The 24783-nt window shown below is 44.3% G+C and overlaps 1 protein-coding gene across 1 annotated transcript in view; it reads left to right on the top strand.

Moving 5' to 3' along the window:
* TBC1D8B (TBC1 domain family member 8B) overlaps positions 1-22894 on the top strand; it is a 98353-nt gene extending 75459 nt beyond the window's left edge. Inside the window, exons 13-21 of the mRNA XM_040323819.1 lie at positions 2928-3057; positions 3165-3263; positions 4876-4944; positions 7278-7521; positions 7618-7683; positions 10433-10516; positions 15307-15363; positions 20697-20794; positions 21165-22894. Coding sequence (XP_040179753.1) covers positions 2928-3057; positions 3165-3263; positions 4876-4944; positions 7278-7521; positions 7618-7683; positions 10433-10516; positions 15307-15363; positions 20697-20794; positions 21165-21563 — 1246 coding nt within the window. The 3' untranslated portion in view covers positions 21564-22894. The remainder of the gene's footprint in view (positions 1-2927; positions 3058-3164; positions 3264-4875; positions 4945-7277; positions 7522-7617; positions 7684-10432; positions 10517-15306; positions 15364-20696; positions 20795-21164) is intronic.
* Positions 22895-24783: the final 1889 nt, after the last annotated feature.

The raw sequence follows: 24783 nt of genomic DNA, 5'->3' as shown, positions 1-24783 counted from the left end.
TTCCTGGCCATTCAGTGTTGAAGCTTCTTGTCTTCTGAAGAGCCGGGGCCCCTAAACTTTGATTACCACCCCTAAACCTTGATTACCACCCCTTCCTAAATCTACGTTCCCGGATCCTTTTGCTTTCTATATATCATTTCTAATTGTGGACCTGGGGGTTATTCTCCATTCCCAGCTCTTTGTATTTAGTCAGTATCTCCCCATGTCCATTTGTCATACCTTGCTAGTTGACCAGAGAGGGAGTAGGGCAGTGCAGTGCTCTAGTGAACAGGTGAAGAGTCAGGGGAGCGACCACTGCACACAGGGACTGACTTGATATGGTCCTATTGTTTTTTTTTTTTTCTCCCCATCTCCACCTAGTGGTGGTTTTTATTAACCACTTAAGGACCGCTCACTGTATATATACGTCATTTTTTAAAGATGGATATCTTGGTAACGTCAGAAGCCGCTGCCACAACAGTCCTTTAAATGATAATGGTGGTCTCCGCGGTGGATTCGCCACAAGATCACCGTTATCGGCGGTGGTAGAGGGCCCTCTCTCCCACGCCCTCCGCCGCTTGCCGGAGCCGTCGCCGTCGCCAGAGGCGGAGGCTATCGGGTCCTTCCTCCGGCTCGTCTGGGATACGAGTAAGGGCAAGATGGTCCCTACCTGTCTCCATAGCATAGCAGGACTGAAGCAACGTCAATACGTCCGCCCATGCTTCTTAAAGGGACATTTTTTTTTTACATAGGACCTGTCATGCTTTTTTCTATTACAACGGATGTTTACGTTCTTTGTAATAGGAATAAAAGTGACCCATTTTTTTTTTTTTTTTTTGAAAAATATTTTTATTGAAAGATTTCAAACACAGTACATAGTACAATTAGACAGAACTAGACAAAAAAACAGCTCAACGTCCTAAAACACTTCAGGAGAAAAAAGCTGATACATCAAGGATAGCAACTTCTGCAGTGCAGATACGAGGTCTGGTTAAGATCTGCGGTGACTAACATATACAAACAGAATGGGGGGGGGGGGAGACCGGAAGGTATGGGGAGGTGTCACCTCCGAGATCATGTTTTAACTAGCGGTTTCTGGTTCCTCCACCCAGACCCGCCAAATCTTTTCATATTTTTGTGGACACCCACGGTTGGCGTATGTGTCTTTATATAGGGGAAGACTGGTATTCACCAGGCGTCGCCACTGCACCAGGGATGGGGGCGAGGGTTTTTTCCAATGCATGGCCACATTCTTGCGGGCGTAGAAAAGTAGTAGGCTAACTAAAGTGCGTTTTGCTGAGGTCCGAACCAGGTTTTCAATTATGCCCAAAAGGCATATCTCCATAGTTAGAGGCAAGTGAGTCCCAGCAATTCTGTTAGTCAGTTCTAGGACCGCCTCCCAGTAATGTGTCACCCCTGGGCACAGCCAGAAAATGTGCGAAAAGTCCCCCGGGGAGTCGCCACACCGCCAGCACTCCTGTGAATGTGTGGGGTTCATTTTGTGTAACCTGTAGGGGGTGAAGTATGCCCTGTGTACTATTTTGTATTGCACCAGTCTGTCCCGAACCGACACAAGCGTAGTGAAGGGTAGGTCCCATACGTCATCCCAGTCGTCTGCGTCTAGTGTGGGAATGTCAGTTTGCCACCTGGCCCGCAGCCCGTCAAGGGGAGGGAGGGACACAAAGAGTAGGTAAGAGTATAAGTGCGAAGTGGGCTTCACATCACAGTGGAATCTGAGTGTCCTCTCCAACTCCGACTGGGCCACAATACAGGAGGACAAAGGAAACTGCGCCGAAAATGCATGTGACAGTTGGTGGTACCTGAAATAATAGTGAACGGGCAGATTAAAGTCGGACGATAGCTCAGTGAAGGGCCTCAGCGCATTTTGCGAAACAATATGGGAGATTAATTTCACGCCGTATTTTGTCCACGCAAGGGGATCCGTCAGTTTGTATATTTGATCTAAGGTAGGGTTATTCCAGATCGGGGCATTTGGTGAGATTTCGGTGGGCTTACATTTTTCAATGGCCAGGCCAGTTCGCCACGCCCGCAGGGTGGTGAGCATAGAGGGGGTCAGAGGGTAAGGCGCGCGGGGGCCCCGAAACAGCAGACACTGAAGGGCCTCTAACGAGCCCACCACCGACGCCTCAAGGGCAGTGGAGGTGTTCGTACCATCCGGCCGCAGCCACCAAGCCGCCGTAACCAGCTGGGCGGCGAGATAATATTTGTAGCAGTCCGGAAATGCCATCCCACCCTGCGTTCGCGGTCAAAGTGACCCATTTTTAGTGTAAAAAATCATAAAATAAATAAGAAAACAAACAAAAAAATGTTTTTAAAGCGCTCCGTCCCGACAAGCTAGCGCGCAGAAGCGAACGCATATGTGAGTAGCGCCCGCATATGAAAACTGTGTTTAAACCACACAAGTGAGGTATCACCGCGATCGTTAGAGCGAGAGCAATAATTCTAGCCATAGACCCCCTCCTCAAAAGATGCAACCTATAGAATTTTTTAAACTTCGTCTATGGAGATTTTTAAGGGTAAAAGTTTGACAAGCAGGCGCAATTTTGAAGCGTGACATGTTGGGTATCATTTTACTTGGCGTAACATTATCTTTCACAATATAAAAAAAAATTGGGCTAACTTTACTGTTGTCTTATTTTTTAATTAAAAAAAGTGCGCTTGTAAGACTGGTGTGACCAAAGTATTGCAATGACCGCCATTTTATTCTCTAGGGTGTTAGAAAAAAATATATATAATGTTTGGGGGTTTTAAGTCCCTTTCTAGCAAAATCTGAAAAACAGGCAAGGTCCTTAAGTGGTTAAGCCATAGTGTTGAAACATCTTTTTATAATTTTGATCTAAATGTGGAATGCCTCTGGTAAACTGATTTAGAATGTTTGAATATGATAAGTAGGATGGCTTATGGAAATAACGTACAATTGTCTGCAGGTTTTTTGATAATGTTGTCAACAAAGACAGCCCTCTTCCTTCATCTGTGCAGCAAGCGTCTTCTGCCTGTGAACGAAAAGGCAACAGTTTGAAAGTGGATATCACGGATCTTATTAAGGAGTCAAACGAGGTATGTTTTCTTCAGTTTATTGCTGAACAAACATTGTTGGTACATTTATTAAGGTATGCCATTAACAGGATGGTTTTGACCATTGGTAATTTGTTTTACTTTTGTAGAGGTTTGGAGCTATTCGTTATGAGGATGTAGAAAGCATGCGGACCAGAAACCGCCTATATGTCATCCAGACTTTAGAAATGACAACTAAACAAAATGTGGTATGTACTGTATAGCTTAGCACATGTAATAGAGAGTGTTGTACATTTGTGTTAAACAATGTAATTGGGTAATGCGTTCATAAACTCAGTTACACCTTTAAAGTTAAACACTCAGGTCTACTATGTGTGTTGTAAATATTTTAGAATTTTTTATTTTTTTTTTGTAAATTATTACATGGTTTTCGTTCTGGAGATCTTGTAATTTTTAAGAATTTTTACAGTATTTTTTTTTAAATATATGTATGTGTGTGTGTGTGTATATATATATATATATATATATATATATATATATATATATATATATATATATATATATATATATATATATATATATATATATATAATTATATTTAAGAATCTAAATCTTCCTTAAGAAGTGATATGCCTTTTATAGCAAAACAAACACACCCTTTCTATTTTCCTCACTGATTGCTTATCTGCCTGCCCTAGTCGTGGAATAAAACAAGGGGAATGAACTATGAGAGTGCTCATTGACTACAATCCATCTGACATGGTGGCAGATGATAGTCATAGTTCATTCATTCACAGATCACTGTAAATGAATGATGCAGAGAATCCACCACCCACTGTCATAGGAGGGGATAAGAGGGGCACAGGCAGGTCCTTTTTGGTAACATGTACCTATTACACCCTAAATACAGGTGTATTATGTAACACATTAACCACTTAAGACCCGGACCATTATACAGGTAAAGGACCTGGGCAGTTTTTGCGATTCAGCACTGCGTCGCTTTAACTGACAATTGTGTGGTCGTGCGATGTGGCTCCCAAACAAAATTGGCGTCCTTTGTTTCCCACAAATAGAGCTTTCTTTTGGTGGTATTTGATCACCTCTGCGGTTTTTATTTTTTGCGATATAAACAAAAATAGAGCGACAATTTTGAAAAAAAAACAATATTTTTTACTTTTTGCTATATTAATTACCCCCAAAAAATATATAAAAAACATTTGTTTTTTTCAGTTTAGGCCGATACGTCTTCTACATATTTTTGGAAAAGAAATTCGCAATAAGCGTTTAACGATTGGTTTGCGCAAATTATTATTTTTTTTTTAACTACTAATGGCGGCAATCAGCGTTTTTTTCAGTGATTTTTTCGACTGGGCACTTAAAGGGGATGATCAGGTATGTGCCTGTGCCCAGCCGTGCCATTCTGCCGATGTAAATGTGCAGGAGGCGGTCCTTAACTGGTTAAAGGTGAACTGTCCTTTAAACAGTTGTTGAGGAAATTGAATACAGAGTAGCAAAAAACATAATAAAACAAGGTAAATGCGTATACTTGATGATTTATTCATATGCTGTTTGTAATCCCTGTATCGGCAAGAGTATGTGGCCAACTTATTAGGGGTTTGCACTTTATGTAAAATTGGGAGCACCCCTTCATTGGAACAGCAATATCCTGTGTGATTCTGGAAGGCATTTCCATGAAGTATGACCTTTTAGCATACGTTTTCTTTCTGCAAAATTGCTGCAAGCACTTATTTCTTGTTGCCCACACTACTTAGACCTATTATTTAGGAAAAGTCTATTACTGATTATAAATTTAACATATATGTATAAAAAACATGATTTATTTTTTTTCCCCCCCTATAGGTTCGAGTTGTGTTGCAGGATGTCAAATTCAGTTCTGCTGACTTAGAGGAGCTCTATTATTTATTTAAGGTATTTCCAGATTTTTTTATTTTTTTTATGGTGTAATAGGGAAAATAGCAGTTCTTCTTATGACGGTGACATTTTTTGTAGATTTTAGACAGGTCTTTCAGAACTACGCATTGTACAAATATGGTCGAAATAGGATGAGCTTTTTGGAGAAATTGGGATAAGGGTAAGGGCTCTTTCACACGGAGCAGATCCGAATTGATCCGCCCCGCATGTGTCCGTCTGCTCAGCGTGGATCATCCGTAAATCCCTGCTGAGCTGTCGGCGGACAGGGCGGGCCCCGCACACTGTGCTGAGACCGCCCTGTCTTTCCTCCGCTCTCCCCTATGGGGAATCGGATGAATACGGACCGTGTGTCCGTATTCATCCGATCCGTTCCGCCAGACGGAAGAAAAATAGGGTTTTCTTCCGTCTGAAAAAGCGGATCTTTGTGGAGGCGGATCTTTACGGACGTTAGCGGATGCATCATCCGCTAACGTCTGCAATCCCATAGGGAAGCATTACAAACGGACTTGTAAAAAACGGACCGTTCGTCCGCCTAATTGTTCCAAATCTGTGATTTTAAAAAGTTGGAATGTACGGTCTAAGGTGACACAAAATATTGTGCCATGCAGTAAACCTTACAATCAATAAATATTTTTTTGTATTTGTACGTCATCATAACAGCTTGGTCAAATCTATTTAGCTAATTAATGATGACTGTGTTTTTCCAAATTAATTTAAGTAATCAGGTGTGATTTCTCTACATCAATTTACTTATCTGTTGTTTATATAAAACTTTTAATTAAAGTTACACTAATTAATATCCACATTTTTCAAAGACATACACATCCACTACTTAATGGCCCTATAGTCTATTTTCCAATAACTTGTTTCTTACTGTGTTTTTCTGCCTCCTTGTAATGTCCCCTGTGATCTCACACACCTCCATTTCCCACCTCACTTCTGTTAGTTTAAAAAAAGCAGTAGTGTTTTAGCTGTGGTCATGTGCACTGCTGTATGCACGCTACACTTCCCGTAGTCCCTAATACATCTCAGAGCAAGCAAGAGAGGGTAGCTATATTCCTACATACAGTGGGACCATGGAGAACAAACATAGTCTCCATCAGCAGAAAAAAAAACTCTTTTGATTTAAGAATACCTACTTGTGTAGAATAAAAAAATTAAACCAGTGTTTAATGTCACTTTACCCACCCTATAGCAGTTTTACTGCTACAGGGTGGCAGCTGTGTTCCAGATCACGTGTATAGATACGTAATCCTGCACTTTCGCATGCAGGGGGCACATGCGCAGAAGAAGTCAATCTGCGGGTATAGACACTATGTCCGTCGGCACCCAATGATCATTGGGCTAAGACTCAGAACGGAGTTCTGCCCATGTAAACAAGGCAGAGTTCCGTTCTGTTCTGATGGGGAAGGGATGGATTCTGTGTTCCTGCAAAGCAGGGACTCGGATCCATCTCTTCCCCTAGTAAACACAAACACTGGTTAGGCACACAGTTAACCCTTTGATCATCCTAGATGTTTAACCTCTTCCCAGGCAATATCATTAGGACAGAGACCGTGGATATTTCTTGGCACTGATCACTGTATTAGTTTCACTGGTTGCCGGAAAGTGTCAGTTAGTGTCTAATTGTTCACCGCAATATCGCAGTCCTGCTATAAGTCGCTGATCACCGCCATTACCAGTACATAAAAAAAATTCCAGTATATATGCCATAATTTCTAGACGCTATAACATGTTGTAAACCAATCCATACAGGTTTATTAGGAATTTTAGCAGAATACATATTGGCCTACATTTATGAAAAAATTCTATTTTTTTCAACTTTTTTTTATTGGATATGTTTAGTAGCAGAAAGTAAAAAAAAAAAAAAAAAATGTGTGTGTGTTTATCTTTATATATATATAATATAATATAATGTGTGTATATGTATAATATATATTCGGTCTTTTTATGTTTATATGGTCAAATACCACCAAAAGAAAGCTCTATTTGTGGGAAAAAAATACAAATTTTATTTGGGTACAGTGTCGCACGGCCGTGCAATTGTCAGTTAAAGTAATGCAGTGCCAATTCGCAAAAAGTGGCCTGGTCATGAAGAGGGTGAATGTTCTGGAGGTCACGTGGTTAACTAAAGCTCAAAGCGACGGCTAATGGTCACCATGTTGGCTCTATTTTGTTTAATGTAACAAGGGAATGAGTTTACATTAATTAGTATTTTATTAAAATCAAAAAGTACATCTTTGTCCACTAATACACATTCATGTTTAATTGAATAACGACATACAGATTTATATTTTGCTATGACCATTTTATATGCTTTTATCTATTAGAGGGAACATTTCTTGTCTTGTTACTGGAGTTTTAACAACAGCAGAACCCTTAGTCACCATGACCCAAGTCTGCCATATTTGGAACAGTATCACATAGACTGCCAACAATTCCGTACCCTCTACCATCTGCTCAGCCCCTGGGCTTATTCTCCTAGTGTAGACTCTCTTGCACTGTGGACTTTCCGTCTGTTGGATGAAAACTCAGATGGTCTCATCAATTTTAAGGAATTTGCTTTTGCTTTTGGTGAGAGCATAATGTATAATCTATTACAACATAATTCTCTTTTTAGTAAATTGTACAAAGGTATCATTCTCTGCATTTCTCATTTAATTGCCCTAGATGTGATATTCAATGGCAGCTTTACTGACAGACTCAAGTTACTTTTTAAACTGCACATACCTCCAGGTAAGTTCACTAAACTATCCTGTTTACATAAAACATAGAAAAGTGATGGCAGAATAAAGACCGAGTAGTCCATCGGGTCTGCCCATTTTTGTTTTCATGTTTAATGGCCATCTTAAATTACCAATGTTGGTGCCTTTTGGTCTTTCATTTTTGCTGCTCTGTGGTCCACTATTGAGATTGAATGACAGATATGGTCTACAGCAGTGCTTTTCAACCTTTTCCCAGTCAAGGCACCCTTTAAAATTATGCTCAATCCCAGAGCTCTCACTAGTCTGAGGGCTTGATCACATCAGGAGATGCATCCAAGCATGTGTAGCACTACCCCCGGAGGAGCCGCTGATTAGATTTGGGATCGGCGTATTTAAGTTACCTCTGTGATGTGTCTAGGGGTGATGACGGTAGTGAGAACAATGACAGAATGTCCAAACAGTTGACTGACGTTTTCAATGCTTTTATTAATCCTGGTCAACACGACCAACAGTCAACTTGAGGAAGACAGTATAGGTTGGTGAAAGAAGAAGAACTTCACAGATTCAGGCCTTGGATGAGGAAAGCAATCCTGCCTTCAATAGCTATACTTTCTCACGTCGCCACTCCAGCCGGAGTGGGTAAAGTGCCACCGGACAGACCTCTCTCACAGGCCTGGCAGCCAGAGCCCCACTTAAACTTCTGGGAAAGGAACAAGTCTCTGCCACAGACTTGGCTCTAATAGGATTTTAGGTTTAAAGATGAGACCTCTGCCACAGGCCTAGTATAAGACTTAAAGATGAGACCTCTGCCACAGGCCTAGTGTAAAGTTTAAATAGTAGAGCAAATCCTCCCAGTATATATTTTTAGGGTTACCGACCGACAGTTTGCCGCATATAACCTGTCAGTGTCCGGTCACCCAGATCCCGGTGGTTAGTTCAAGCCCTATTGGATCACCTGCCTCCGGGTTCTCCTCAGACCGATCCCCCACCGAAACAGCACCCAGCTTGGGATCTTCTCAATAGAGATGGGGGACCCAGTAAGTCACTGGGGCCCCTTTGTAGCATCAGTTACTCCGCGTAGCACGTGCGCCCCGGCCCGGTAGGTCATATCGCCGGGGCCCGTTATGTGCGCACACCCTAAAGGTAGGTGCCGCACCCGGAACTTGCGAAGAACCCCTAGCCCAGGCCTCCGCCACAGAAATACTCTTCCCCAGCATGCTCCACGAGGGAAACTCCTCTAATTGGCTGCTGGGGAAAAGCGGCTCCGCCCGAACCCCTCTGGCGCCACCTACCGTCCAGAGATGAGACCGCACCTCTGGAGAACAGAGTGACCCACAGGACAGCTCGGGGTTGGCGACAGCCAAATTTAACTAAATCAAACACAGATGAGAGCAAGTAAGTCCCTCATCCCACTAGATTTTAAATAGCACCTGTACTGATAAGTACACAGGCGCTACACATGTTTTTTTTTTTTTTAATGTTCCCCACATCGTGTTTCTTAATGGGCTTCTCTATGCTTGTGAATCGCGCAAAAAAAGTTGCTGGCATGTTTTTTTAACTCCTGGTACTTGGGTACATACCTTTTAGCGGGTGGCATCGTATGCATATTTGCTAGATGTGTGGGGGTGCCATAAAGAATTTTTGGCACCTGCCCACGTCTGCAAAAAGTAGCACGTTTGTGCGGGTAAATGGCTGATTTTGCACGTGTTACCACACTGCACTCCCTGAAATGTAGCTTATAAGGCAGAGTTAAGTGGTCTGTCGGTTTTAAATACACCCCTCTCACCCCCTCCCAAATTCTCCCTCCTAGCTCAAATTATGTTTCTCCTCCCACCTCCAAATCCCCCCCCTCCTATCACAAAACCTCTCATCCCACCACATCCCTTTAATCACTACTGTAGTAGTGATGGTGGGAAATAGGAGGAGTGAGCCTGGGGAAGTCAGCTGTGCTTCCCACCCACCCCTCCCCCTTCCTCTCTTCCAGCTCCTCTCCCACCTGTCTGTATGCTTGAGATAACGCTAAACATGGACTTTGCAGGGTTTGATTACTTCCCTCTACTCACAATTTCTACTGCCGGAGCAGGAACGGTGTGGGGAGGAGATGGGGAAGGTAATCTACAGTCTGATCAGAGAGTGATCCCATGTTCACTCTTGTGTACAGAGAGGAGGGACAGAGCACAGCCCGCACCGCCTCCAGGCTTTCTCCTGCACTCTGCACCTATTTGTACTCGTGTCAACAACTCGGGAAGCTGTACGGGGCTGCCTGACCTGTTCTTAGTAAATGATGACATAAGTTTGTAGGACGTAGGCGGGCGGCCCACACAGCTTCCTAAGTTGCCGACAGGATTACAGATAGGAGCAGGCAGGAGGAGAGAGCCTGAAAGAGGTGTGCGTTGTGCTCTCTCTCTCCTGTCTGTACACAGGAGTTAATACAGGTCGCTCTTATCAGACTGTTATGGGGTGGGGCAGTTTTATGTTATTTTGCCATGGCACCCCGATTAAAAAACACTCATCTACAGCACTTCCATTTGGGGAAATCTGGTATTTGGACAGTAGATTACAGATAATAAAATATGTAAGAAAATGCCTTTTATTATTATTTTTTTTATTTGCAACATTACAAAGTAAATAAGGATATGTTTTTTTTTATTTACTATTACTTATGTAACAAATACTTTCAAATGTTTAGACAATACATTTACCATTCTACTTTTTTGTAAAATCTGTTGCATTTTCAGTAATGTTTTTTTTATTCTCTGCTCTGCATTTTCATGTATTAGCTTTTACTGAAGTGAATACTTTAAGCCCTTCAGAAGAAGCCAAGCTTTCCAAAGAAGAACTTATGCATTTCAGTCACCTTCATGGTAAATATAATTATATTCTTGTGGTGCGGAGATGAGGCTTTAAGGTACTTATCCTTGTCAAAGGATGCCACTACACAGATTTTTTTTTTTTTTTTTTTTTGAAAAGCCTATGGCGTGTGAACACACCCAAAAAATGCCACTACACAGATATAATGACAAATTGGAGAAACCCTTTATCTCTGTATTTTAATAAACTGGTCATCAAATCTGCATTTTACTTCACTTGTCCCGTGAATCTATTCTACTTATATTGATTGTTAGCTTCCAAATTTAACTTTTAAGTTTAGTGTGACTTGCCTGCCCATGCCACCATAGTGTGACTTGCCTGCCCATGCCACCATAAAGTAATTAATTAGCTTGTGCTGATTTTATTTTGGATATGCTTTAGTGCCTTAGTTATTTTATACAAATGTAATATATGGCTGTTTAATGCTAGTTATGTTTATTACCAGTTTAAATGTCGGAGGTATATGGTCAAAGGTTTTCTGATTTTGAAATTTACCTCCAAAACCGCATTAAAGGGTTTGTAAAGGTAACATTTTTTTCCTTAAATAGCTTCTTTTACCTTAGTGCAGTGCTCCTTCACTTACCTCATCCTTCGCTTTTGCTTTTAAATGTCCTTATTTCTTCTGAGAAATCCTCACTTCCTGTTCTTCTGTCTGTAACTCCACACAGTAATGCAAGGCTTTCTCCCTGGTGTGGAGTGTCGTGCTCGCCCCCTCCTTTGAGGGGGGAGGGGACGAGCAGGAGAGTCAGGATGCCCACTAACACACAGCTCCTTTCTCTATCTGCAACGTAGAGAGGGTCCTGACTCTCCTGCTCGCCCCCTCCCCCCTCAAGGGAGGGGGAGCACGACCAGGGAGAAAGCCTTGCATTACTGTGTGTAGTTACAGACAGAAGAACAGGAAGTGAGGATTTCTCAGAAGAAATAAGGACATTTAAAAGCAAAATCGAAGGATGAGGTAAGTGCAGGAGGACTGCACTAAGGAAAAAAGAAGCTATTTAAGGAAAAAAATGTACATTTACAACCCCTTTCATTTAAAAGGGAAGTTCTATTATAATTGGTTCTTTTAGTTGGAAGAAAAATGTATTTTCCTCTGGAGACCTGTCATATGACACAGGCATCTGTAAGACCCATGTTTGGACAGTTCTGCTATTTGGCTGATTCTATCTAGCATCAGTCTTTTTGTGACCATTGCTACACCATTGAACACGGGACAGGCCTCCAGAAGTAACCTGCTTCTCCGGGAAAAATGCGATGGTCACTTCAGTCACAATTTTTTGTTTTTTGTAGTGGGGCATTGAAAGTCCAACCCTAACTAGAGCATTAAAAAAAAAAAAACAAAGATATGGGCTTGTTTAGCAGTTAGGGGAAGTTTACCCTGTGCATATTATTTGAGTTATAAACAGCAAAGAAATTCTAGTACCTATCCAAATGCACCCCTGAAAGTTTGACTGCTGTCCGTGTTTCTGTTACTTTTCTATCAGCCTTTGACACCGCTGTCTCTTTGAGTCCTCACATGAGAGATCATACAGAGCTCTGCTATTGTGCTTCACTCCCTCCTACCACATCACCAATCAAAGGCAGAGGATAGTAGGAGGGGTTAAGTGACAACATGGGGGGCTTTGGTGTCACTGCAAACAGACAGCAGCTTCAAAGACTGATACAGTAGGTGCACGCGATATTGTGTCAATCTCGCTCCCTTTCTCGGCGAGATTGAGCACCTACGAGCCCCATCGCGGGAGCCAGCGCCGAGCTGGCTTGCCGCGATGGAGACAGAGCCGTCATAGAAGCGGCGGGAGATCCGACTTGGATTCCCGCCAATTCTACACGTGTGCGGCGTTTGTTATGAATCCTGAGGGGGAAGTCCCCGCCGGATTTTAAATAAAAATTTGGCATGGGTTCCCCCCTCAGGAGCATACCGGGCCCTTAGGTCTGTTATGGGTTGTAAGGAGAGCCCCCCTACGCCGAAAAAAACGGCGTAGGGGGTCCCCCTACAATCCATACCAGACCCGTATCCAAAGCACGCTACCCGGCCGGTCAGGAAAGGAGTGGGGACGAGCGAGCGCCCCCCCCTCCTGAGCCGTACCGGGCTGCATGCCCTCAACATGGGGGGGTTGGGTGCTCTGGGGCAGGGGGGCGCACTGCGGGGCCCCCCCACCCCAGAGCACCCTGTCCCCATGTTGATGAGGACAGGGCCCCTTCCCGACAACCCTGGCCGTTGGTTGTCGGGGTATGCGGGCGGGAGGCTTATCGGAATCTGGGAGCCCCCTTTAATAAGGGGGCCCCCAGATACCGGCCCCCCACCCTAAGTGAATGGATATGGGGTACATCATACCCCTACCCATTCACCTGGAGGAAAAGTGGTAAAAACACAAATAAAAAACACAGGGTATTAAAATATTTTATTAGTCTGCTCCGGAGGCTCCCCCTGTCTTCTTTAGCTCTTTTACCAGGGGGAGCTTCTTCTTCCGATTTCCGGGGGTCTTCTCCTGCTCTCCGGGGTCTTCAACGCTCTTCTGTGACGACTTCTCCACTCCGGGGGTCGTCTTCTATGTTCGCCGCTCCCCGCTCCTGACTCGGCGCACCCCGGTTCTTCCTCCCGCTGTCCGGTGCCTTCTCCTTCTTCCGCTGTTCTGTGACGTCTACTCTTCTTCCGCTGTTCTGTGACGTCTTCTACTTCTCCCTTCAGGCCGCTGTGCTGTGACGTCTTCTCTTCTCCCGATGCTGACACGTCGCCTCTTCTCGCTGCAATGGCGGGTGCGTGGCTTGCATCGGATTTATATAGGCCTCACAGTCCCATCATGCTCCGGTAGGTACCACGTGGGTAGGTATCACATGGGTAGGTACCAGAGCATGATGGGACTGTGAGGCCTATATAAATCCGATGCAAGCCACGCACCCGCCATTGCAGCGAGAAGAGGCGACGTGTCAGCATCGGGAGAAGAGAAGAAGAGAAGACGTCACAGCACAGCGGCCTGAAGGGAGAAGTAGAAGACGTCACAGAACAGCGGAAGAAGGAGAAGGCACCGGACAGCGGGAGGAAGAACCGGGGTGCGCCGAGTCAAGAGCGGAGAGCGGCGAACATAGAAGAAGACCCCCGGAGCGGAGAAGACGTCACAGAAGAGCGGTGAAGACCCCGGAGAGCAGGAGAAGACCCCCGGAAATCGGAAGAAGAAGCTCCCCCTGGTAAAAGAGCTAAAGAAGACAGGGGGAGCCTCCGGAGCAGACTAATAAAATATTTTAATACCCTGTGTTTTTTATTTGTGTTTTTACCACTTTTCCTCCAGGTGAATGGGTAGGGGTACGATGTACCCCATATCCATTCACTTAGGGTGGGGGGCCGGTATCTGGGGGCCCCCTTATTAAAGGGGGCTCCCAGATTCCGATAAGCCTCCCGCCCGCATACCCCGACAACCAACGGCCAGGGTTGTCGGGAAGGGGCCCTGTCCTCATCAACATGGGGACAGGGTGCTCTGGGGTGGGGGGGCCCCGCAGTGCGCCCCCCTGCCCCAGAGCACCCAACCCCCCCATGTTGAGGGCATGCAGCCTGGTACGGCTCAGGAGGGGGGCGCTCGCTCGTCCCCACTCCTTTCCTGACCGGCCGGGTAGCGTGCTTTGCATACGGGTCTGGTATGGATTGTAGGGGGACCCCCTACGCCGTTTTTTTCGGCGTAGGGGGGCTCTCCTTACAACCCATAACAGACCTAAGGGCCCGGTATGCTCCTGAGGGGGGAACCCATGCCGAATTTTTATTTCAAATCCGGCGGGGACTTCCCCCCTCAGGATTCATAACAAACGCTGCACATGTGTAGAATTGGCGGGAATCCAAGTCGGATCTCCCGTCGCTTCTATGACGCGCACGTTGGAATGTGCTGTCACTATTCCAGTGAGTGCGAGATGTCGGCGAGATCTCGGCACCATGTCGCCGAGAATCAGCGCGATGCTGTCGTGCTAAAAACACAATATCACAAACACCTACTGTAGCACAGGAACAGAAACATGGACAGCATTTAAACACCACCTATAGAGTATAAGGGGCTGTGTCTGCTCTGCATAAGAGAAGCGGACACGGAACAGTCATCCTCCTGCTCAGCAGGGATCAACAAACAGGTTTCCCCGCTGAGCAAGCAGACTCTTGGTGGAATCTGCCCCATGAGAAGGGAGCCTAATTCAATTAACATACACAGAGTGAACCTCTTTAAGTCTGGTTTTATTGCTGTTCTTGTTTTTATCTTTATGACACTAGGACAAAGGGAATTGGGGTCACTGGGACATAATCGCACCAGCAGCAATAAAAACGTCTAAGCTTCCCCCACACTAAAGTTTTTTGATGCTGAATTTTTTTCATTTTGTAGACTTTTTAGAACTTCTTTTTCCTCTGTACTTCTGTCATTAATAGGAGAAAGGAAAAATCTCCCGAGTGTAGACAAAAATGGCAGTAAAAACCTGTGAAAAGTTCCAGCCCTGATTAAAAATCTAATACAAAACAAAAGACATTGGCTGGAACTGGCTTTATAACCGTCATGTATTGGCTGTGTTTGGACTAGTTTAGTAGCTTATGTATCAGTAATAAAGATATTGCAGTTGAACAGTCTAATTTCACTCCATATTTTGATGTTGGGTAGTGCCCGTGTATCTTTATAAAGACACTTGGACAGTGCTGTTATATACAAAATGGATATTTAAAAGGACAATGAATAAAACTATTGACACTCTACTACAAAAAAGTTTTGTGAATTTTCTAGATGAAGTACCAAAACATTTTCTGTGTTTTTTTCCCTAACAGTAACCTCTCCTACAGAAAATCACAGTCCTGATGACAAAACAAAGAGCCCAGAAAAAGGTACGCTTGTACATGTACCATCCATGTATAGCATGAAAGTCTAAAGCTGGCCATGGAAAATATGAGAGAGCAGTTCCAGTCTCTCAATAGCTGTAGCTGCTGACTTTTAATAAACAGCCACTCACCCATCCCAGCCATTTTCTCCCTGTGTCCTCTCTCGCCGGCATCTTTACTATTGGCACCCGGCTGTGACAGCTTGCAGCTTCACAGTTGGGTGACTACTGCATATGCGTGAGCGGTGCTGCGCACTGTGAATGGCCCACAGTCTTCTGAGACTTGTCATGTGTCCCAGAAGACTTAGGCAGGGAGGGGGGGGGAGAACTTCTGATATTCTAGGTAGTCGGAAAGTGAAAGTGGGGGCAGGTACCTTTTGAGTGGAGCTCCGCTTTAAGGCACAATCTGTCTAAGGCCCCTTTCACACTTTTGCGACTTGTCGTGCAAATTTGTACTGCAAAGTCGCATGACAGGTCGTACCCCATGATTTCCAATGAGTACCATTCATATATGTGCGTCTTTAGGTTGCAACGACTTCAAAGTAGTCCCGTACTACTTTGGTCCAACTTTGATATGACTTAAGGTTCATAGACCTCAAGATTACACCGGCATTGCTTCAAGACGCGAAAGCCTAAATGGAGTACATTGGCACCTGCAGCAGATTGCACAGGCAGTGTGTTCCAGAATGGTGTGGGAAATGCACATGGAACATGTCTGTCCTGCACCACGTTTTGGTGTAGATCGGCCCTAAGGCTGCATTCACACCTAGGCGTATATACGCCTGAAGCGCGACGCCGCAGCCGCCCCTAATACGCTGGAGGGGTGATTTTACATGGTCGGCTATGGAGATGGTTCACATCTCCACGCCGAACGCCGAGACGCCTGAAGCTCAAAAGAAGTCCCGGACCCTTTTTTTCGGGCGGCTTCGGCGTTCGGGCATAGCCGACCATGTAAAAAATCACCCCCCCAGCAAAAAACAATGTTTAAAACGTCGCGTTTTGTCGCCGCAAATCGTGGGACAAAACGCCTATTTGAGGTCGCCGCAATACGCGGCAGATCACCTACGCTGAGGTGTGAATGGAGCCTAAAGGTTGTGCAACAAAATATTAGGTTAACAGATCTGTCATTTTTGTCAATGTAGTATTCATTTGTTTTATTATATAAAATATTCTGTTAAATCAAAAGCAAATCAGATTTTTAATAAATATATAATAAACAATGAATACAAATTACTATTTTCAGTTTCATGTTATTTCTGAGAAAATTGTAGAAGGGGAGCAGAAAATTTGTTAGCATTTGGAAGTGAACAGATGTATTTTGAAGTGAACAGATGTGAATCAAGCAGGGAGCACAATCAGAAGCCTTCACAGCAAATCTTTAGATACAGTGGCCCAGATTCAGGTACGACTTGCGCGGGAGCAAGTGTGATTTGCGCCGCGCAAGTACGGATTTGCTCCCAGGCAAATTTGCGGGTGACCCAGAAAGCAAGCTAAGCCTGAAATGTGCTATTTTTGCACGGAGGCAGTTTCTCTGCCCCGGCGCAATTAAGGGGCAATTTTGCTCAGGGAGCAACTTGCGCTCTCATGGTTTTCCCTCAGCAAATATGCAAATGAGGAACTGCCACTGATTCATAAACTTGCGTGTGTGAGGAGCATTTTGCTCCCAAAGCGCGCAAGCTGTTTGGCCGGGGCAAATTTGCACTTTATAAAAGCAGGGGCAAGTTAGCAACAGATGGCCACAGGTCAGCTGGAGAGCAACTACAGCACTCCTCACCGTGTGTAGGGACTACAAACAAACAAAAAAAAAAAAAACTTTGAGCATAAACTAAATATAGAAAAGCTCCTAATCTGAGCAAAAAAAAAATATCCCCAAAAAAAGAAAATATAAGCATAATCAAAATAAATAGAAAAAGCTAATTATTTGAGCACCAAGGGATAGGTAAAAAATACAAAAAATAAAAGGAAAATCATTATTTTTTTTTGGACATCCTTGTGCCAAGGGTGCCCCGGCTCTGGCTCCTCAGTCTGCGTGGTTGAGCCTGTGGTGGGGATGGAGCATGGGGTGGGGATGGAGGGGGGGGAGGAGCATCAACCCCTACTTCCTCACTCCTGGCAGGTGGTGCCTGCATGCCCTCCATGGCGTTGGCCAGGCGGGTGAGCACGCTGTTGGTTTGGGCCAACATCCGCATCTGCCGGGTGGTATTGGTCCTCTGCTGCCGCCGGGTTAATCTCCCCTCCTCCCGCACAGCATCAGTGTTGGCCTCCACCGCACCTGCCAACCTGCTCACCTCCGCTGTTAGCAAAGCGATGGCGCCCTGCTTCTCGACCATGCAGGTGACCATGGCTCCACAGTTGGCACTGACTTCCTCCAAGCTCTCAGTATCCCGTATCCCCCGGTCAGCATGCAGGGTGAGGGCCTGCTGCAGAGAGGAGGAGGAGGATGCCAGGCTGTCCGCCACCCGCCTCAAGTCTCCCACCATGTCCCCTATATGGCGGGTCTGCCGGGCCTGCTCCTCCTGCAGACCTTCACGGAGGCTGGAGGGTACACCCCTCGTTTTACATAGAGCCTTCCTTGGAGGAGAGGCTGGGGCACGAACTGAGGGAGAAGAAGGGGAGTGGGCCACACTGGAGGGAGGGACACTGGAGGGGGGGACACTGGAGGGGCTTGCCCTGGAGGGGGATGACGTTATGGTCGGGGGGTGGTGGGGAGGTCAGGGATGGTAGGATCCTCCTGGAGGTACACAGATTCATCCAGGTTGAGGATAAGGGACTCCTCCACCACTTCCTCCTCCCTAGATGGACTCTGGCCGATATCCTCCTCCACCAACATGCCCAGTATCTGCAGGGGGCCTGACTGGACCCCATGATGTTCTGGGGATCGCGTGGGTCGCCCTACAGCCGACGATGGCCCAGCCTCATCATCAACATCTGTGGATGACACAAAAAAAATATGTTGCTGGAGCAACACACTTATCACATGTTCCCTTCTACCCCCTCCCATGATACACAGCAAATATGAGAAATAAAACTTTTTACATCTTCCCTTCTACCCCCTCATATGTTCCCTTCTACCCCCTCCCATGATACACAGCAGATATGAGAAACAAAAACTTGTTACATGTTCCCTTCTACCCCCTCATATGTTCCCTTCTACCCCTCCCATGATACACAGCAAATATGAGAAATAAAAACTTTTTACATCTTCCCTTCTACCCCCTCATATGTTCCCTTCTACCCCCTCCCATGATACACAGCAAATATGAGAAATAAAAACTTTTTACATCTTCCCTTCTACCCCCTCATATGTTCCCTTCTACCCCCTCCCATGATACACAGCAAATATGAGAAATAAAAACTTTTTACATCTTCCCTTCTACCCCCTCATATGTTCACTTCTACCCCCTCCCATGATACACAGCAAATATGAAAACAAAAAACTTCCCAGTCCCCAACAGTGGAGTCGTAGCCTGGGACTCCCTCCACCTGCTCCAGCGCTAGACTTTGCGCGATCACCTCCTCATCAGGATTTAGACGGATCTTGCAGGGTGGTCCTCCTCCCGTGCCACTCATATGCTTACGGATAAGCACAAGCTTATCCCGGACCCTACGCCGCATGTCATTCGACTTCTTTTGAATGTCCTCCCACGTCCTTTCTTCATTACCCAGGGCATTTATGTCCAGGGTAATGCCATCATAGATAGCCCTCTTTTGGGCTACAGTGGAGTGCTACCGCTGGGCACCATACAGCACATCACTATGGCGCGTGAGTGCCGCAAGAAGTATCTCCATCTCTGAAGCTATAAAATTAGCTTTTTTTTTTTTTTTTTTTCATGAGGAGGTGCCATATCAGCAAAAAGGGCAAAATTACCTTGCTCGGGGGGGGGGGGGGGGGGGGTGGTGGGAAAAGCAGGATGTAATTTTGCACAGGACCTGCGCAGGTCTGCCCCTATTTATTTGCTCAGTGCAAGCAGGTGGGCAAAATTTGCCCTGAAAATAAGAGCAAACCACTGCTGAGTGGAAAAAAGATCATTTGCATAGGGCACACCCACTTTCACTTGCGCTGCCTTACGCCCTGATTTTTGCCTTACAAAGGAGCAAGTTAGCAGACAAAAGGAATCCTGAATCAGGTGGCAATCTTTCCAATTTGCCCCAGCGCAGAGCAAATCAGCTGCTCTTCACATGTGCAACTAATGGGCAAATCTACCTGAATCTGGGCCACTGTTTTTCAGTTTGTCCAATCAATCTTTCTTCCTTGAAATTGGCTGACTTACTGGAGTACTGGTCTGCTTGAGCCCATAGACTTGAGATTATTATCCAATTCAGCAGCGATTACCTTCTTTTAATGATTTAGCCACGTGCATATTTACATTTTCAAATTAAATGAAACTATAGTTTACAAGCATAATTTCCATCTTTACACAAAATCAATTTAGGAGTTGCTATCCAGTAAAAACATTGATTTATGAAGTGGCTTGATGTCATGGATTCCTCACATACAGATAGTTTCAGTGCAAGTAAAGAGACTTTTCTGTGGTTACTTCATAAAAAATAGTGGGCCAGATTCAGCTAGATCCGCGCAATATTTGCGTGGGCAAAGGGCAACGATTTTTGCTCTGCGCCCACGCAAATATTTTGATATGCCCGCGATTCACGGAGCAGTAGCTCCGTAAATTGCGCGGGCGATATGCTAAATAGCCCGGCGTAAGGGCGCCTAATGTAAATGATCCCGCCGGGGGCGGGAATCATTTAAATTAGGCGTGCTCCCGCGCCGAGAAAACATCGCATGCTCCGTCGGGAAACTTTCCGGACGTGCATTGCGGCAAATGACGTCGCAAGGACGTCATTTGCTTCTAAGTGAACGTGAATGGCGTCCAGCGCCATTCACGAATCACTTACGTAAACGACGTGAAATTTAAATTTCACGAGCGGGAAGGGCGGCTATACTTTAGCATTGGCTGCCCCTGCTATAGCAGGAGCAACCTTGCGCTAAAGTCGCCGTACGGAAACTCCGTACCTTGCGTGGGCAGGGCCCGCGCAACTTTTGTGAATCGGTGGTAGTATGCAATTTGCATACTATACGCCGATCACAATGGCCGCTCCCCCTAGCGGACAACGCAAGAATGCAGCCTGAGATATGAAGGCATAAGGAGGCTTATGTCTGTCATATCCTAGGCTGCAGTCCGCGTAGCGATGTTCCTGAATCAGGGGCATTCGCTACGCGGGAGCAAAACAGCTATTGCGCCGCGCAACTGCTTCTTGAATCTGGGCCAGTGTGTGGGATTTTAAGGGGCAGCAAGTTGGCAGTTTTGATATTTGTTTTCATTTATTTCTTATTTAAAGGAAAAGGTAAAATTGACATCCAGGCATATCTAAAGCAATGGCAAGATGAACTGGTGCGTAAAGAGGAAAGCATTAAAGATTTGCCCAGAATGAACCAGGTAAGGAGTGTGCAAACCTTGTGGAAAATAGTTATACTACTACTTTCCATCGATTGACATGTACTATTTATTGTCCATCGTTTGACTGAACTGAATTGAACCTTTTTGGCACATAGATGTACAATGCAGAGAGATATGAGAAAGTATAACTTAGGACTTTGTCCATCTAAATCTGATATGGAGATGCCTTAGTTTGTTGTATGCCGACATTTCTTACTATACTACCAGCAATTAAAATCACACATGGGAACTTCAGGGAACTCATTTATATTAGTATTTTGGCCACCCAAACTAAGGAGGAGGCTTATCTGTTTTGCTAAAAATCAATCCCTGTGATTGAACTATTGTGTTCTTATAAATCTCTCCCCAGTCCCAGTTTATCCAATTTTCAAAGACTTTATACAACTTATTTCATGGGGATCCTGAAGAAGAACTGTTGTATCGTGCCATTGCTGCTGTGACCAGCCTTCTCCTGCGAATGGAAGAAGTGGGCAGGAAGCTGCAGAACTCTACATCTCCAGTCAAGACTCCATCGCCAGAGACCAGTACAAAAGACATCACTCAGGGTGATGGATCACCAAAACAATTGGACAGCACTATTTCCCAGCCTCCCAAAGAAAACACAGAATGGTCTTTTGCTTTTGAACAGATCCTTGCCTCACTGCTAAATGAACCTTCCCTTGTTAGATTCTTTGAAAAACCTACTGAGCTGAAAGCCAAGTTACAATCTGCGAAGACCTCACAAATTCGAGCTAGCAAACGAGTGTGAGTATTTTGACTGTCGATCAGTTACACAGACATGAAGATGCCACATTTCCTGTTACATTCTGTTCTCAGATGTTTTGAAGTTCATAATCACTTTTTTACATTTTTAGGGCTACAATGCAGTTTATTTACTTGGGTGGAGCCTGCACTTCCAATGCACTATATCTAGAAATTTGCATTCCAAGAAAGGGAATTTATTGATGCATTCTAGTATAATGTTAATATTGTATTATGTTGTTGTTGTATAGGAAAGTGATTATTTAAAAAAAAATTACCATGTTTAACTCCCAATCTTTTTGGCACAATTAATGCTGTACATTAAGACAGAAAATAGCCAATAGTCTTGATGGAAATACTGAATTCTGCTTGATGTTAAGGTGAAATGCAGATGCATGAATTGTGATTTGATGTGAGCATTCCTTTACCTGCTGTAGAAAACGTATTAGAGGTGTCTACATTCCCCTGAGGGCAACAAGTGTAATGTATTACTTGATGCACTGGATAATTCGGACACCTGGAAAAACATAGGTAATGAATTCTCTGTACAAAATATCACTATAATGATAATATCACTGTCTTGCTAGCAAGTTTTGTGTTATTATGCTTTCAGGGCCAAGTGCATTTTTAATAACGTCACTAATGCTGTCCCATGGGTTTCAGTTACAATACAGATAGTAGGATTCCATCTCTTACATGTTGGTAAATTATAATTTTTTCTGTGAATTCAGTCCTAACTGTACTCAGTTCACAGTAAGCTTTGCACATGACATAGAGAGAGAGAGAGAGAGAGAGAGAGAGAGAGACATCATAGTGAATAATGGCAGTTCACTGGTGCATAATTTTGGTAAAAACAGGAACTGCAGTGGCAGTTTCCTGTTCTCAACTTTTACCCCATGTGCTGGGGCTTTCTGTGCACAATTTATCTTGGATTGTATACTGAATGGGTCAGGTCATGGCAGGCCATATGGTGATGAGCTGGCATTTATCATACGTAAAATCCTTGTATCTTTATTGTTCTAGAGACTGATGGGACATCTGCAAAGGGTTTATTGAACCTTCAGTTATTAAATTAGCCTTTTTTACACCTGCCTGGTTTAGCCCTAGGAACACTGGGATTATCATTCCCATAAATTGACCACATCCTACTCACACTTTTTCTTTCCAGTATTTGTAAAGCTACCTGTACACATAACAATACAATTATTCAGTATAACAATTGTTAGAATGTTTTACAAATCTGTTGCACTTCAATCAAATCTATTCGATCAAAAGACTTAAAAAATCCATTTGAACTTAAAGCGGGGGTTCACCCTATAAACAAAAAAAAAATTCTTCTAGCATAAAATTAGGCATAGTAGCGCGAGCTACAGAATGCCTGTCTTGATTTTTTTAGCCCGGTACTCACAGTGCAATCATACATTGAAGATACCGACTCCCCGCGGGGAATGGGTGTTCCTATCCAGACGGAGGATGATTGACGGCCGGCTCTGGCACGTCACGCTTCTCCGGAAATAGCCGAAATAGGCTTGGCTCTTCACGGCGCCTGCGCATAGTCTGTGCGCAGGCGCCGTATAGCGCCGTGAAGAGCCGAGACCTACCCCGGCTGTCTTCGGGGAGCGTGACGTGCCAGAGCCGGCCGTCAATCATCCTCCGTCTGGATAGGAACGCCCATTCCCCGCGGGGAGTCGGAATCTTCAATGTACGATTGCACTGTGAGTACCGGGCTAAAAAAAATCAAGACAGGCATACTGTAGCTCGCGCTACTATGCCTAATTTTATGCTAAAATGTTGCTATGGAGGGTGAACCACCGCTTTAACTAAATGTATCTTCTCTTTGTTGTGTATATGATTGATTACATATTGTTATGTGTACAGCTAGCATATATTAATAACGTGGAATGTTGAGTGCAAAGGACAATTTTTGCCAGTATTCAGAGCTGCTGTTGATTTTAGACCTGTTTGTGCAGCCTTTGTGTTGGTGATGTATTGTATTTTATTCTGCTTTGTTTTTAACATATGTTTCACTGCTTATATAGATTTGGCTGAACAGATACAAGTATACAATATGATTTTCTATTTAAAAGATTCAATAGTTTACTTACAGCAGTATCTGAATGCTGCATGTTTTGGCCAGCTGTTTTTTTTTAGATATTGCTGGTACTGTAAAGGGCCATACACACTGACATTTGGCCCATGTTTACGGCAGCCGGTTCGACATAAGCCAGCTGTTTGGCCGGCTTCTGTTATAAGGGCATGAGCGAAAAAGGTCTGTCATTCGGCACTGAATTAACTGATGGTGTCTTCTGGTAGGGGGATCAGTCAGCCCCCCCCTTTCAAAACAGAATAGCTCAGCGGGGGATGTGATTGTACTGATATCAAACAGTTAGTACAGTGGTTCCCCTTGAGGTCTTCCTTTTTTTTTATATGTTCAGCCCAGTGGGTTCAACAAGAAAAAACTTCTAGTGTATACTAGGCTTAAGTAGTAGGATAACTTGAAATGCAGTTGACATCTACACACAGTGGATGAAATCACTATGGTTTTCTAAGCTAATATTGTTGAAAATGCAGTATGTTATTAATTCATAACTAATGAATCTGCTAATCTTCTAAGCACTCTGGAGCTCGTGCAGTGATGTTGAAAAGTAGTGGGGTTCTTCTAAGGCCAGTCTAGGCACTTCCAAGTATTGGTAACCTTAGGTCTACTTTTCACATTTATTCCGCAACTGATTGGAAATTGTGAGGGCCTAAATGTGGACGTACTGAAGGGCGTACAACTAAAAGAACCTCAGCAAGTAGTTTTCAATGGTAACAATTATCTGGCAGAGCAACATCTGCTAACTTTAAATGTAAGAAACCTTTTAAACTGTCAAAGTTGCAGTTTGTACCACTTCATGGACAATGTGGATTCTGTTCTTGGTCTAGCCAAGATGATTTTTTTTTCATAGATAGACCAGTCTCTCTGTGCTCAGGTGGGTTTATGGACATAAATGGATTTTGGTCACAGAACTTCTAGGACAAATTCTGCAATAATCGTATAGTAGCGTTTTCTCTATATGATGATGCAGGTACATTTTAATGTTGTGCGCATGATTATATATTGGACCAAGGAGCCTAACAGCCACAATGTTTTTAATTATCAGCTCAGGACTTGTCTACAAGTATGCAGAAAATGTAAAATGACCTTTCCTTTTGTCTCTAAATTACAAATGGATGAAGCCATCTAG

The sequence above is a fragment of the Rana temporaria genome, chromosome 9 (assembly GCF_905171775.1).
Source record: "Rana temporaria chromosome 9, aRanTem1.1, whole genome shotgun sequence".
Lineage (NCBI taxonomy): Eukaryota > Metazoa > Chordata > Amphibia > Anura > Ranidae > Rana > Rana temporaria.
This window is presented reverse-complemented; position numbering and strand designations above follow the sequence as displayed.